This window comes from Strix aluco, chromosome 10, assembly GCF_031877795.1.
Source record: "Strix aluco isolate bStrAlu1 chromosome 10, bStrAlu1.hap1, whole genome shotgun sequence".
Taxonomy (NCBI): Eukaryota; Metazoa; Chordata; class Aves; order Strigiformes; family Strigidae; genus Strix; species Strix aluco.
In genome coordinates this window covers 9133798-9150421 of record NC_133940.1, presented here as the reverse complement: position 1 = coordinate 9150421, position 16624 = coordinate 9133798, and the positions used below count along the sequence as shown (strand labels likewise).

Genomic DNA, 16624 nt, shown 5'->3' with positions numbered 1-16624 from the left:
GGTTGAAGTGGCAGGTTTATAGTGTATGTCTAATGACTTGGAGAACAACGGCCGGTGAGTTAACACAGCTAACCCAGTACTCTATAAACCGAGTCCAGGTGGGACTGGTACCGCGTGTTGCTGAGTGTTCGGCAAATATTAACTCAACGGCGTGAAGCGAGCTGGGTCACGGCTGGGCACCGGGTGCTGGTGCTGCTGGGCTTGGGGCTGCTGGGGGGTCGGCCCCTTCGCGGGGTGGCCCCTCCGGGGGTCCCCACAGGCCCCCTGGTGCTTTGTCGGCTGCGGGCACTGGGACAGACTGGGGGGGGAGGCAGACTGGGGGGGGGTCACCCACTGTGCAGGGAGAAAATGGAGAGGGGTGACCCACCCCTCCTGGGAGCGATCCGGGGGGGGATGGGGGGGGTCACCCACCGCCCCTGAGAGGTGATGTCAGGAGGAACCATCGCTTCTGAGCGGTGAACCGGGTGGGCGACCCACCGCATCCCCCCCGGGGAGCGACCTGGGGCGGCGACCCATCGCCCTGGGAGGCGACCCGGCGAAGGGGACCCCCCCGGTGAACTCCCCCCGCCCTTCCCCCGTGGCTGCAGGCTCGGCACCCCCCGCGGGGTCCCCGTTCCGCCGCCGGCTGCCGGGGGTGCGGCGGGGCCGGGGACTCCCGGCGGGGTTCCCGCGAGGTGGGGGGGCGTGCCGCGGCGGGGGCGGCCCCGCTCCTCCCCCCCGTGGGCGGCGGCGGGGCCGCGGCGATTTTAGGCGGCGGCGGCGGCGGGGCCGGGCCGTGCGGTGCGGGGATGTCGTCGGGGGCCGCGGTGCTGGCGCTGGCCGCCCTGCTCTGCGCCGCCCCGCCGCCGGGTCCCCGCGGGGGTGGGGGGGTGGCGGCGGCGGTGTGGCCCGCCTGGGTGAACGTGTCGTGGGAGGACGGCGGGGACCGCAACCGGAGCGGCTGGGAGGCGAGCGAGAGCGGCCTGTACGGGCTGGACTCGCCGCTGCAGGCGGCCGCGGGGGTGCTGGTGCTGCCCGACGGCCGCGACTCCTTCAACGCCTGCAGCGCCCGCACTAACTTCAGCGGGGCCCCCCCGCCCGGCGGCGGCTCCCCGGGCTGGCTCGCCCTCATCCAGCGCGGCGGCGGCTGCTCCTTCGCCGACAAGATCCGTCTGGCCGCCGAGCGCGGCGCCGCCGCCGCCGTCATCTACAACTACCGCGGGACCGGCAACGAGGTGCTGCCCATGTCCCACCACGGTGAGCGGCCGCGGGGAGGGGAGGGGGGTCCCTGCGCCGGGAGCTGCCCCTGCCCTCCCCTCGGGGCCGGGGACAGGGCGCGTCGGGGGTTTAACCCCCCGCGGATTCCGCTTGAACGTGGATGCTCGGTGAGAGACCGGAATTCAGTTCTGTCTCCTGCAGAAGAAGAGTTTCTGCCTGGACTAGCCGGTCCTGTTCAAGGCGCTGCTGTTGTTGAATTCTCTGATTAATGAGTAACGATGTCTGGTAGCTGAGGCCGCTCTTGCGGGCTGAGGGCGAGCGGGTGGCTGCCTGAGCTTGCTGGCCCGGGTGGGCTGGGCACTGGCCGCAGGTGTGCGTGGGGCCAAGGTGGGAACGGTGCCTCCGGTTTCCGTGGGTTTCTGGCATGAGTTGATGGATGCTGGCTGTTTTTAAAGTCTGTGGAGTAGATTTGGGCCCTGAATTAGGCTGGGTTTCCACACTCAGACACAGTTTATCCCCATCTCCTGCACGCTAACCAGCTCAGAAATAGAGCGTGAGACTCTTCCACAGGTAACTTTTCACCAGCAAAATGCCACTTCCAATGCGAGTAGCTAAAGCCCTTTAAAGGTTATTTCTATTTTGCGGAGGCTGATGACAGAGCCTCTCTTCTCTCGCTATAGAAAGCCTCTTACTTGCCAGCAGCGTTGTTGGGTTTTTTTTTTCTGAACTGCCCATCTTTCAAATGAAGAATGAGATTTGGCTGTATTTCAGGCTAGTGTTTCCTGAGAAACCGCCCTGGGCTGAGAGCTGTGTAACTGCCTTCTGGTGACAGCACGAGTCTGTGGAGGGGCAGGGAGAGCTGGCTCGGGGGGCTCTGTCCTGATGCACACACACCTCACGGGTGTGCTGGTATTCTGCAAAGTGGCCCTGCTTTGGGGAGCCACATCTTCTGGAGAGAAATAGTACAGTGAAAATGAATAGTAAGTCTTAAAGCTTTGACAGGGTTGAAAAATAATTATATCCTTGTAGCACCTCTCTTAAAAGGGGTGGAGAGGATTTCTGTCTGTTAGCGGTGGAGGTAAGCGTTCTGGTGAGACAAGGGAACAGTAGCTGCCTCTGGAGGTTTGTTGTGTGCAATCTTAATGAGCTGTATGACTGCCTGTACTCTGCTTTAAGAATTTAAAATGTACCATCTGGATGGGCTCTGGCCTTTCTGAGGCAGAGCTTTCTTATGTAATCAACTCATCTGCTGGCAGAGGCTACTGAGATCTGGCTATCGCTGGGTGAGTTCCTCCTGCTGAACTGGCAGTAACATCCCTGCCCGCAGCCCTGCTCACTGTGTGCCTGCCTCATCCTGCAGCTCTCCGAGGAGCTCCTTTGGCACTGCTGAACCTGTTCTTGAGGGGAAGGTGTATGTGCCCCCTCCTCCATCCTGGTTACTGGGAGACCTACACCATCTTAATCTTGCTAGCAGCCGTCTCTTGAAATGAGCCATCTGCTCTCTGCAGGGCCTGCCCCAAGAGGAGCTCCCCCCTTTCCCATGCTGTCCTTAAGCTTCCTGCTAAGGGGTTTATGTCAGAGTGGCTCTAGCTGTCCTGATTATCCTGCATGATGGGTTACAGGCTCGAGGGCATGTTGAAACTTCCCAGCTGAACTGTAGACAAACAGGACAAGGCTTCTTGGAGAAGACGGTTTCTGTCAAACGGCTTATTTCAGCTGCGTGATGACTCCTTGCCATGTTGTAGCACAATTACCGGGCCAAGCTTGTTGCCGCTGTTGCTTTATTCCATGTCCTTGTTTTAGTCCCTCACTTTCTCTTCCATTCCACCCTCCCTTTTCTTCCTCTCTGGACCCGAGTGTCCTTTTTCTATTGTTGCGGTCATCTGCGAGTCCCTGTTCTCGCCTCTTCCCACAGCGGTGCTCATCCTTCTGCTCAGGGTGCTCTGGTGGCACGCTGCGCCGGGGCCACCCCTGCCCTGTGCCCCTGCTGGGAGCCAACGCTCGCCAGTCAAACTTCACAAACGTTGCTGGATTTCAACACAGCATGGCCAAGAGGAAGCAAGCTACAAGTAATCAGCCTCATTCATTTTGCCAAGTGCAGGATATTCCTTGTATAATGCTGGTGTAGTGCTGTAGGCTGAGCTCAAATTTAAGAGTTAAGAACTGGTCATATTGGCCCTTGCTGAACTGTGGTTTGGTATGGGTCTCCTCTTCTGGCCTCCAGTGGTGGCACTGGATGCTCCAGCTCTTCTGGAGGCAGTGGTGAAGGTAGCCCTGCTCATTACAGAACGTTTTTTGTGCAACTGTGACCCCTGCCACTGCTGTAACAGCCGTAGCTGTGCTAATGGTGACTTCCCGGTCAGGGTTTCCTAATTGGCTTCATTTCTGCTTTAACTGGGCCATCATATGCTGTCAAGTGAAACCAGACAAGGCTGAGCACTTCCTCCAAGCTGAGGCAGGGGGATGTAATAGGAGGTGGCTTTGCTGGGGCAAGGGCGAGCTAAGCCTCAGGGCTTTCCCATCTCCCGACATGCCTGGGCTAGCATCTCCTGCCCAGGCTGCAGCCGAGCCCAGGGCTCCCCTCGCTGCGGTGGGGCACGGGAGTTGTCATCTGCCTGGCGGAGAAGGAAGATGCTCGTGGGTGGGCTTTGATAAAATGTATGGCACAACATTCTTTTCTTTGCAGATCTTCGTTAGCAACAGAACACAAAGTAATTAACAGAAGCTTTTCTAAAAGTATAGTAGTGTGCCTTTTGGGGATTGGTAAGCTTGGCTTTTGAAGCAACTTCCTTGTTTAGAGAGTTAAATGTGCCTGTATCTGACAGCACTGTTTGTCCTAGTCATCCAGCTTCCAGAGAGTTCTTTTCTTATAATCATCATGTTTAGTCTGATGAATTCTTTATTGCTTGTATCAGTGTACTGTGTGGAAACTTTTTGGTGTGCCAACTTTTTTTTAAAAAAGACCAAAAACTAAACCACCCTGGCGATGAAAACAACAGAAGGCAATAAATAGCCAAATCAGATATGATCAAATCCTGCCTAATCCTTTCTAACACATAGAATGTCAAGGATTTAATGGAGTCCAAAGTAATATTTACTTTGTACTTGTATAAGCACAAAACCGTATCAATTAGCAAACTTGAGTTTTAATTGTGCTCATTTTAAGAAGATGGTACCGCTCTGTGGCAGGCTGAGCAGGGTTTCAAAGTACAGTTCTGTGTGCTTATAATTGCACCTCTCTGTAATCTATATTGACCTTCTGAAAAAGACATTTGATTGGAGAAAAACAGCAGCATGTGGGGAAAAAGTGCACGATGAGTTGGTTTGTTTTAAAGGTGGACCTTGACTTAAGATAGAACCAGGCTGTTAGGTGGCTTTGGTGTCAGGGTATGGTGGTAACCATGGAAAGTGTTTTTCGGTGTTATGTATTTTGCTGCAGCTTGTAAAGAAGGATTCTTTGCAGGTCAGAAAGCCATTGTGATAATTTTCTTTGGTTTCTCTCTTGGTGTGTAACTCTAGTCTTGAGAAGCACATCACCTGATCTGCAGAGGGCTTATTCTGTGGGAACACGGCTAAATAATTCTGGCTAAAACAGTAACAGCGTGTCTCAGGCTAAGAAGATGGGGTTCAAGTGTAAACTTGCATCAATGGGTGAAAGGGGAAGGAAAGGTTAAATATGTAGCACTGCCACTCAACTCGTTCTGCAGGAATTTCACTGAGGTGAAGGCTAATCTCCATATGCTTAGAGGAAATGGTGTATGGCAAAAGTGTATAATTGTGCTCTGCTCCAACTTTGTGTGGGGCATGATCTTTAGAAACAAGCTAAAACTTTCCCGTGATATTAAAAGGCTGATGTGACCTGTAAAACTGTTCCTGTTAGAGACTGAGACAGAATAGTAATCCCAAGGCGGGCTGTGCTGAGGCTTTGTAAATGTTGTGTAAACAAATAGTGCACGTCTCCTTTGCGGTGAGTGAAGACTTGCGCTGAGCACATCGAGGTGAGGAATCAGGATGCAAGGTCTAATTAATGACACTGGCTCTCTGGTGTTCCCTGGCCGGGTGAGCCTCTGCAGGTTATTTAGTCCTTCCTACCAACAGGTCCTTATTGAGAAGGAACTTGAATGGACCTGCTGTGCCTGGGATCATATTTGCAGTCTGTACTGCCTGGAGTTGGTAGCTCTTTGGATCTGAGAACAGCTATTTGATGCGTATGTGCTGCAATTTTGTCTTTATGTGTTCAATTCAGTTATCCTGGCTTCCTGGTTTACAGTAAACTTATGTCACAGCTCTAGTGGCATTTGGGTGACTGACTGTGGTACTCAGAGTCTGGCTGATGACCCTGATCTCCCACCTGCAGGGTATGGGGGGGTGCTATAGTGACCTGGGGTTGCCCACAGCACAGAGGTGTGTGAGCAAGCGTGAGAGGCACTGAGAGGCAGCATAGGCTGATCAGTGCTACTGACAGCTGCTGATCCCTGCCCTTGCTCCTTTTGGTCTCATTTAGGTACCTCTGGGCCATGGAAAACTGCAGGGTAGGCACCAGCCCTTGGAACAGTCTGTGACATGCCCTTGCTCTTTGGGTTTACTGCGCTGCTGAAATGTGAAAGGATGAATTAAAATCCTGAGTGACAGCTGTGGTAGCAGAGGCTTCCTTGTGTGACATATGGCCCTAAAACAATGACGGTGCTTGTTTGCCTCCAGTCTTGAACGTGTCAGTGAGCAAACAGCGGTCAGGCTCAGCACTGTTCCTCACTGTATCAAACGTGACCTGTCGTCTTTCTGCAGACAGATGCCTTCTGGTTTACACCGTGCTGACTTGCATTATTTTATCATTAGCTTTTTCAAACTTACTTGTTTCCAGTGGGCACTTAGCTGTTACCGGTATGTTGAGAGCAAGGGATATTAGCTGTGAGCTCAATCTTGTCTGAAGAGGGTGAGCAAAGCATTCACTAAATCAAAGCTGCTGAGAGCTGTTGAGTAAATTCACCGAAGAGTTTTCATGAGGGAATATTGGTTGCTGTTTCTTCAGACGATTTTAGATGCTGTTTGCTAGATTGAAAGATGATACTTTACTCTTGCAAGTGCCATTGACCATACAGCGTGTAAAGAGAGCTGTCCTACAGAGCTCATTCATCTCAGTGCCCTTAAGCGTACTGTCTTGGCTGCTGTTTTAAAGGATGATTTCATGTTCTAAAGGTTCTAAGATTTAGGGCCTGGCAGCATTTACATAAGTCTTAAAGGCTTGGGGGGGGGGGAAGGCTGGTAATTGTTGGATTCACTTGGCAAATAATAACTCTTAACACTATTTAAACTAAATAGAATGCAGGTTGGTTTCCACCTCCAGTATCCCCTGGGGGCCCATGGAAACTCATGTCATGTAAAACTACGTTTGGTCTTGATGTGCTCCTTAGACACCCAGCCTGTTTGGTAAAAGCTTCCCCACGCTTCCTAGTGTGGAAATCTTCCTTATCCACAGTAACTGTTGGGTGACTGGTCTGGAGGCCAACCTCACCAAAGAGTCTCCCTAAACAAACACGGGTGGTAGTTCCCAAGCAGTGTAGTCCCATTAAGAGATGCAGTGTTGGGGAGGAGCATATGGTGGGATGTGTTTCCAGGCAAAGACTGCTGTGGGCATGAATTCTCCAAAACAGGCGTTTCCTTTGTGCAGCACAACCACCAGTTAGCAGGGGGCTGCTTTTCTTCCATCTCTTCTGTCCTCACCATGATGAAGATCTTCTAAGGCGCTCTAAATTTCTTTGTGACGGTCCTTCTCCCCCCCTCCTTTTTTTTTTTTTTTTTAATTTTCTTTTTAAAGCTCTGGCTGTTGCTTCCTTCTCCAGAGTACTCCTGCCAATTTTTGCAACTTTTTCAAGTGTCTTGCTGTTGAATGTTTACCTTTGTACTCTTGAAAGACTTGTATGTTGAAAAGGAAGAGATCTGGCATAGTGCCAGCTGCCAAGTAAAGCAAGCTGAAAGTAGATTTCATTAAGCTTAGGTGGTAGTGTGAGCAAGACAGTTCAATGGGAAGGCTGGGGTCATAAGGAGCTGTTGCTTTAAATAACTGCAAGGTAGCCTGGAAGTGAGCGATTCTTTTATCTTGATGCCAGGTAATGTTTGGGGTGGAGAGCACGCAGAGCAGAAGAACGGGGAGGGACAAGCCTACCTATGTGTCAGTTCATCCAGGCTTAAATTGCTCCTGGAACTATGAGTTCAGCCACCCTCCCCTCTTGCAAAGGGGAGAGCTTATCGCAGGGCAATAAAGGCACGAGGATGAGGATGACGTTTCCTCTGACAGTGTCTGCGCTGGAGGGTGAGTGCCAGGATAGGCGCTGCTCGGTCAGATCTGCATTCCTGATAAGACTTGGCCTTGTGCATGTGGATGAGAGCAATCGTTACGTTTTTGTCAACATTGTACCATTGATGAGAGCAGATCTAGCGTGCAGGCATCTGGTTTCATAGCACAGCTCCGAGGCCGCGCGTAGCCCTTGCGTGTACAGCCCTTGTGTCCCTAGGGTGGTATGGTGCCTCGACACAATGGCTTTTGTGTGCAGTGCTGGCCCTTCAGTCGAGATGAATTGCATCATGTCCGTAATATCAGCTCAGTCTGTGTGTGCTGTTAGTTTTATCTTCCCTTCTACTGTAACAGATAACAGTAAACTTGCACCAGCCTGTTTGATAACCACCAAAAATCCCCTATTTCTATCTATTTCAATAAGATCAGATAAGCAGTACTCAAAGTGTTATGTCTTACGTTTTCTTTTTTAAAGCTGAAAGACAGTATATCAAATATTCTTCTTACGTGCCTGAAGAGCCAGGTGTGCTAATCTGGTAGGAAATTGTTGGAGAGTCAACTGACAGTGTCTTTCATGTTAAAGTACAGGAGATGGCTTGATCTCCTAATGCCTTTTTGCTGATGTTGGAGGGATGCCAGGGGAGTGCTGCTCTTTCCTTTGGCTAAGGCTGAAGGCACAGCTAGTGCTGATCTTCTGTGCTGCAAGCACTGTATCATGTAGATAAAAGAAAAGATCCAGCCACCATCTGACCAAGGCCAGGGTTTGTATTTCATCTCCCTAAAGAGTCTTCAGGTAGTGATTCTGCTGTGGTTAAGGAGAGCCTATCCTTTCCTTTAGAATTCAAACTCTGAAGTCTGCTTTTGCTGCTCCCTTTGTATGTGAAGCAATCAAAATCAAAAGTAATTTCTTCCATTCCGCTTTTTCTGAGCGTGTGGCTTACATGGTGGTCAGCTGGAGCTTTCTATAGCTGCAGAAAGGGGATGTGATGGGTTATTGCTGTGGCACTTTGAACAGTTCTTGTATGACTGCATTCTCTGAAGGCTTCTCTGCAAGATCATGCAAGCACTTTAAAAATAAAATCCTTCATCCTGTAGTAGTTCTCTGGCAGAACTTAGCTGAGTAGCAGAATGGCTGCAGCCTTTAATCTGTTAACATTTGCATCCTTCATTTCTCAGTTGTCTTAAAACATTCAGAGAAAACAGTTCATTGGTTGTCTGCTGGATTGCTGTTTAATTCCTTTGTAAAACAAAAAATGGTGATCCTTTTTTTTCAATGAAAACAAATTCTTTGTTTATCTGGACTCACTCTGCCACTGCAATATTAAACAACTTCCAATGAGCCAGCCATGGCTAGCCTGTCAGAAAACCCCTTTCTACACAGGGAAAGATAATGTTTAACTTTCAGATAGAGTTACCTTTCCTTTCCCTTCCAGTGAATCCTGTGAAACTGTTTCTCTTCAATATTAAAAACCCAGTTGAGTCCTAAGGAAAATTTAGTGTTGGTTGGATATTAGGGTAAAATATTGTTGAAAGGGATTGCTGATACCCCCAAGACCAAGGACTGTTTGTGGGTATACCTGAGTGAAGCGTTAGGTGGGGTGAGCTGTGCTGGTTCCCGGGGAGAGGAAGCGGTGGCTGTGCCGGGGCAGATGTGTTGGTTGCACAAGGCGCTCTCTGGACAAAGTGAAATAATACTGATAGAATTTCACTCTGCTTAAAGATGATGCGAAACTGTGGACTTTCAGAAAGGGTGAAAAAAATTATGGAATCTGAAGTGTTGGAGGTTGTGTGTGGCATGCTAGCTTTTCCCTTGTTCTGAAATAACTTGCCTACTTGGCATGTTTATATCTTTTTTTTTTTTTTTTTTTCCCCCTTAAAAATACCTACAAAACTATTATCTTACTCAAATGTTTTCACCACACTATGTTGTAGCTAGGTCTGCTCCCAAGGGGGAAGGGGTCCCATCATGCTGTTCTCCAGCCTGCTTTGGTAAACAGTGATAGAGACAGAGAGGTTTGGCTTTTGCTATCTGAGAAAATGAAGATCTATAGAATTTGCCCTAGGTTACACTGAGGCCCTTAAAATGAAATGAAAGGGCCTTTCATGACTTACCTGAAGCTGAATTTTGTTGCTTTAAAGCAAGTTTAAACAATGCAAAACAGTTCCAATGCCTGAACCAGCTGAGAAACCAATTTTAGGTGAGGCTAGAGGAGCTGACTTGGAGCTGGAGCTCTTGAGTTGACTTCCTTGACATGAGAAGCTGTCAAACAGCTGGAAGTTAATTATTCACTGCAAAAAGCTTTGCCAGGGCTTCACAAGAGTTGGAAAAACATACGCAGCGTTTGTCAGCGTCACCTCAGAATATTGCACAGAGAAAATGTTAAATGCTTCCCTTGGATTGAAGTAATGTTCTCTGTGGTGTTAGGTGGGGTTTCAAAGTCAGTGGTAGAGGAGGGGAAAGTGTGTGGAGATGGCAAGTTTCATAACTGAAGTTTTTGCTTAAGTTTTGAAGGCACATGATGTTTCGTGTCAGGTACTAGTATATTAGACCTTAAAATGGGTTGCAGCAGAAAATAGCATACAGTTGTAAAGCTGGCATTGTGGTTAGCAGTCTGAGCCAGTTCAGTTTTCTTGGTTATGAAACTCAAGCGGTGAATAAGAAATGTGGTATTACAATAAAGATTCCTTAAATTCAAATGCTGAAAATGGTTTTCTTAAAACTAAACTTGTTTTCTGGCACTTAATTGGCTGGGGGACTTAAATACGGCCTTCATAAACGTGAGGGGGCTTTGCTAACACAGCAGAGATGCAAATTACTGGAGGGTGCACTCCTTCCTCCCCTTGCCAGGTTGTGCTTCAGATTTATTAAGCATGCAACACAAAAGCTAAATTAAGATTAACACAGGGGCAAAGTTTTCTTTTTTTCTAACATCTGGAAGAAAAGGCAAAGATCTGAAAGTGAAACAACAAAGTTTGACTTCAAACCGGTTGGAGCTTTGAGGAGGAGCAGCATGCACAAACAGGCCTGTTTTCCTCCTCTTGAGCTGGCTGCCACGCATGGTGTGGTTTCAACTTGTAGGAGCCTGCACCAGAGTGTCCAGGAGGCAGGATTTTACCCTGAAAAACACACTGCTGTAGCAACACCCTGCTCTCCTCAGGGGGAGATTTGCTTACCAAAGCTGTCTCAGAAGGGATGGCTGCTGTGGAAGCAGCAGTGGGTGAAGCTTAGGCAGTACCCTGTGCTTGTTCTGATGTTCTCGTGCAGTGAGTGGCTGGACTGCAAGGCTGGAGATGCAGGACACAAGGGATAAATTTTAATTATGGTTAAGGTAGGGTTCAACTTTTATCCCAGTGGAGAAATCTGCCTGTTGAGTTTACACATACAGCTAGCAGCTGTACTCTTGGAGGGCTGATGGGGCCTCCGCAGGCTCCCCAACAAGCACGGATCTCCAGACCATGAGCAAACTCAGTGTCACCATTGCAGAACCTCTTGTGGGTAGAACTTTCCTGCAAGTCTGCATGCTGTGGCTGTAGTCTCTGGGCTTTTAAGTCTTACTCTACTGTATTTATTCCACTTGGAGTACTAGTGTAGCTCCCTTCTGAAGTTTTATTTTCTCTTTCTGTATTATAGAAGGGCTTTAACGGTAGTGAGTTTTGGGGGCTGGACAGAAAACCTTCAGTCATGTAGCTTCTAATTACTGCAAAACGTGGTGCATTCCTTAATCTCTGAATCTCCTTGACAATTTGTGAACCCCAGACCACCTGGAAGCTGTACCATAACTACCTGGAAGGGTAGACAACTTCAACAGTTCTCTACAGAGAAATGAGAAAGGAATGCTCACTACAGGATATTAATAATCAGTATCTGTAGAAAACCAGTTCCCTTTTCATTTAAAAAAAAAAAAAGACATTTCACTGTAACATCTAGGGAAACCTGCTTGTAGTGTTTCTAGAAGTTGTTATTGTACTTGTAATATGCCTGAGAAGGAGGTAGTTCCTCTAAGCTGCTTCGTATCTTCACTTGCATGGGGGAGGGAGGGAAAAAAATTAGGCAAGTCTGGAAATTCCACCTTCTATGGGAATCAGCTTGCAGGTTTGTTCACCCTGAGAACACTGTGACAGCTCTTCTGAGCTGCTTCTGTGGGGAGAGGGTTTGTGGCGATAGCTGTGCAAGAATGGAGACCGTGGAGGCATCAGCACTGTGCTCTAGCATGCATCGGCAATGCAAGTGTTGCCTTGAGGTATGCCATGGAGTCCCACCATACTTAGCAATGGCACATAGAGGCTTACCTGTCTGGGACTTAGTCATGTGCAGTGGCCCAAAGAACTAAAGTTCTGGTTATCCTGTACATTGAGTATACTTAATCTGAATCGGGTAAGCAATACTTTACCATCCCTTGTTTGGGGATTTGGTTGGCCCCAAGACCTAATCCTTGCCTCAGTGTGCTTTAATGCATGAACAGATTGTGATTTTTAGCTAAAAATGGCTGCAGCTAAGGCACTGATTAGGTTACGTTGCAGTCTGCTAAATATTGTGGGGTGACTGTTCTCCAGGACCTACAGTTTCCTTGGTTCAAAATAGGTTTATCTGTAGCACATACATGAGTAGCACTGAATTACAATAATCCCTGTAATGACTATGAAAAAGCAGGCGTTTACTGTGCAAAAATTAATGCTCCCAGTTCTGTGCACCTCTTGCACGTTGCATTTCTCTACTGAATTGTCAGACCTGTAGCTTTGTTTACAGGGAGCAGGAGTGTAATGGCAGAACAAGTGAAGTCTTTGCAGGGCAGAGTTTAATATAGATATAAATATTTATATATAAAAATAGATTTATTTATATAAATAGATGCAACTCCACTCTGCATCTAAGTAAATCTGATACAGGAAGGTAAAACTTTGATCTCAGTCATGCACTCTCCTTGTGTGCCAAATGTGCTTATGTCCCAGCTCTTCCTCCACCACAAAAAAACATTTAAATTCTTGTGCTTCATCTGTGCCAACCTGCCAACAAAACAGCATCCTTCAGATTTTGACCAGCATGCTGCCTTCTGATTTCTGCAAAACTCCAAATACACAGAGGCAGATTATATTTGTGTAAAGTCTTGAATAACTTTCCCTCTCCAATTTCACAGGATATGGGAAAGGAGAGAGGCTGGGAAATGTTTAACTAAACAGGTCTTGCTTCTGTTTAGCAATGAGCCCATTATTAGCTAAACAGGCAGCAGCTTAATCTCACCTTCTAATGTCCCTTAAACTGTTACAGAAAGCTCTACCTGAATCACAAAAGCTGATGCCTAGGCAAGGAACTTGGGTTTCTGGGAGGTTTTCGCCAGGCAGAAACTGATTTTCCTCTTGCTTTGCTGGAGTCTGGGGGGAAAAAGCTGACAGTTCAGGGCAGCTGCTATGCTTAAGATACCTCTGCAGATGTCCCCTCAAATATTTCCATTAAGATGCCCAAGTACTGTCAGGAGCCTCTGTCTAGGTTGGTGGTTTCCAGGCCACAGTGACATGTTTCAGTGTTTGTCATGATGGGCCCCATGGGGCGGCTCAGGAAGCGTTGTGGGGGGATGATCCTAGCTGGTTTTATTCTAGAAGCACAACAGTAGTGCTAAACATGGATTCTGGGCTTCTGTTTTAGCTTCAGGCTAACAGGGCATCATTGAATCTCCTCTTGGTAGACAAGGAGGCCTTGTTTTGTGCCAGGTAAGGGTGCTGCCCCCATGACAGGCCCTGTGTAATGGTGCCAGAGCCTTGTTTAGTCCCTCTCCAAAAGGAGCTTCTGCAGTGACTAAACTCCTGTGCTACTGATGGCCAGAACTTAGATGCAGTTTCTGGGTAACTTTCCGCTGTTGTTGGCATAAGGCATTTGGTTAACTTCATGTGATGTCAGGTTACCTCACCTGTAATCGCCTTTAGAAATTAACTGTTGGTCCTAAGAGTTTGCGTTACAAAATATTGGAGATGGATGCTGATGTATGCCAGTGGGGGTTGGCTCCAAGGCGGAGAGCATAGTGCAGGTGCTGATGGAAATGACTGCTCCCTCCCTCCTGACCTTGTTGCTCCAGTGTCAAAGCTACCAGCTGACCACTTGCATGTGTTTATCTAAACCAGAGCTGACATTGCAGGAGAAATCTCTGGGGGAAAAACTGTCAGGAAAAGACCTAGAACTGTCATCTAATGACATCCTGGTGAACCGATTAGCCTGAAACTTAAATGGAAGATTTTTTTTTCCTTTAAGGGTAAAACTTGTTCACAACTGATGGCTTAGTAGCTGAAGTGGTTTTGCAGGCTGATGGTGACATTTCATTAACAGGAGTCCCTACACTACATTATGTGTTGCGCACAACCACAAGCTATATTTGACTAGTGAGACATGCAGGAGCGAAGGGGAACAAGGCAGAACAAGTTCTTTTTTCTTTTTTGGCAGGCTTTTTATTTTCTTGTTGTTACAGCTTGTTCTTCCACGCTTTCTTCCATGCTTATGAAAGTCTCAGCTTCTGACTTGACCCATGCTTAATTCTTTACTTGCTCCTAACACCTGACTCCAGCTCATTTTATAACTGACATATAAGCCCTAGTTCATCATAAAGGAGAGTAGTTGCCGTCTGGCTGGGGTTTTTTTGGTGTTTTGTTTTTTTTTTTTTTTTCCCCTCTTCTCTGTATGATGTACTTCTCATTACAAGGAGCTTTCTGAATAAAAGATGAGTTTAGTCACACTGAGGAGAGTTGCAAGACATCATGCTTAGCCATCTTGGATCAAAGGCATGTGAACAAGCTGGAAAACTAGTAAGTGCTTTCAAATAAGAGCCTTTGTGGTTTAACACCAATTCTAGGGTTTTTTCATAGCTGAAAGTTGGCTAAGGTTTCTCTTAATGGATGGGAAAAAAATTGGTCTCCCCATTAAAAAGTGTTTGGCTGGGAGGTGAGCTAAAAATAGCACTTCTGTAACAGCCTTTATTCCTTCACCATGCAGTATCTGTTATGGATGTTGTGCACCTGATGGTTTAATGCAGTGAGACTCCTGACCGGCTAGTCTTCGAATCCACTTTTCTTGTATTTAGTTTAGGCCATTGTCACTGGCCCAGTGACAATTTACTCTTCTCCCTTTCTCCCTTTTTTTCCTCTTAAGAGCCTCTCTGTTATATTGGGACTGCCTGAAGTTCCTGCAAATAGTATCAAGTGTCTTCAAGCACTTGCTTGTCACTAAAATGAAAGCAGCTTTGTTCTGGTCTGTACTTGGTGACCAGAGTTGCTTGAAATTTGTTCCTACCATAAAACCCTTGGTTCCTCTGATGGCTTGTCATGACGTTCAACTGAGTAAATGAAATCTGTTGTTAAAATCTGGATGGAGTTTGCCATCTGCCACCAACTGTTTAAAAGCCGAGCACACCTCCGTATTTGCTTCCCTCTGAATTTGCATTAGAAACCCACAACAACATTTATAGTTCACAACTAAACTTCACTCAAACATTTCTCAATTGCTTCTGAAAATACAGACTGATCTGTGGCTCTGATTGCTCAGTGTCTGGGGAAGTTCTCAACAGTACTGTCAAATTTAGAAAAGAGGTGTTAAGAAGTAGCAGTGGAGCAGGGAGGGAGTCAGATCCATCACAGGAAGGGTCCCTAAGCCACCATCTGTGGACCTGGCATCTCTGAGCTCCTGGAGATACCACAATCCCTAGTGACCTCACTCTGTATAGGGCTTATTTTTAACTTCATGTAGTTTAAAGGCATGTTAAAATGCAAGTTGCCAAAGTCTTGAGTCTAAAATAATGACAATGCATGTCCTACATGGGAGTGAGGAGTGCTATGGAGAGGAATGAATTCTACCTATGACCTGCACAAGTGAACCATGTTTAATCAGACGTACCTTTCAAACACACGGAGATGACATTCCATCCGTGCATGTTGAATCTGCAAATGCTAGTTAGAAACTTTTCAGTCTGTTCTTTAGCGCTTGAACTGGAACATCTAAGACGATGACTTTTATACAACACCTGGGAATTGAGCGTGGATTCTCCTTCTCCTTTGCAGGTGCTGAAAACATTGTTGCGATCATGATTGGCAACCTGAAAGGCATGGAGATCTTACACCGGATTGAGAGTGGCATGAAAGTGACGATGGTTATTGAAGTGGGGAAAAAACATGGTCCTTGGATGAATCAATACTCCATCTTCTTCATCTCGGTGTCATTTTTCATCGTCACAGCAGCAACCATGGGCTACTTTGTTTTTTATTCTGCTCGGAGACTCAGGATCGCAAGGGCCCAGTCCAGGACTCAGGTGAGTTTGTGTGTGCCATTGCTTGTTTTATACCCCCGAGCATCCATGCTGTGGATCTTGAGGGCAAAATACCGGTTGAGCACCAAAATTATTGAATTTGTTCATTCCATAGGAAGGTGAGTGTGAGCTTTAAAATGCTAAAAGATATATCTTTAAACAGCTTCAAACTTTCCAAAGAAACAACAAAAAGTAAACTGTCTGGAGAAAGCAACTGATCATGTTTAGTTAACTTTGTCTCCTACAAATTTTACTCCCTGAACTTCAGTGCAGCAGTAATGCTGATATATTGGAGGCGGTGAGAGCGCTAAACTCCTTTTAGCTGACCCTCACACTTCCCACGTAGCACTGCCTATGTGCTAGCTGTAATGTGAGACACGACTGCAACCGTGTCTGCAAAATGGTGCATGACTTTGGGCCGCCTTTAGACCACAAGTTGGGAAGCTGCTGCTTGTTGAAAGCTGCTTTCTGACCGAAAGCTTTCTGAGAATTGCAGTGACACTCTCAATTAGGAGTTGAAAAAAAGCACTGTTAAATTGTGTTCTTTTTAAACCCTAGGTAGGGAGCTGCTAATGAGTTAAGTTTCCAAGTAACTCTCTTCTGTGCAATAATCTGATCAGCTGATAGGACTGATGCTTACAGCTTTGTCTTCAGTCTTATCGGACCTGACTTATACCTGCTGCTTCAGAGCTTAAGCAAAAGCCTTAAAAGTGAGAATAAAGTCCTGGCATGACATCTGTCAGAGGTGATGGGCAGCAGCAGGAACAGGATCTGAGTGGCTCAGATGTGAGTACTTCAGCCTTGCCCTTAGAGCTGTGTTGCAGAGGAGACCATTGGTATTTGCAGTGCTTCT

General features: G+C 47.3%; 1 protein-coding gene across 1 annotated transcript in view; it reads left to right on the top strand.

The window, feature by feature from the left end:
• Positions 1-781: 781 nt before the first annotated feature.
• RNF128 (ring finger protein 128) overlaps positions 782-16624 on the top strand; it is a 28926-nt gene continuing 13083 nt past the window's right edge. The window contains exons 1-2 of the mRNA XM_074835172.1: positions 782-1236; positions 15527-15774. Of these exons, the coding sequence (XP_074691273.1) occupies positions 789-1236; positions 15527-15774 (696 nt within the window). The 5' untranslated portion in view covers positions 782-788. The remainder of the gene's footprint in view (positions 1237-15526; positions 15775-16624) is intronic.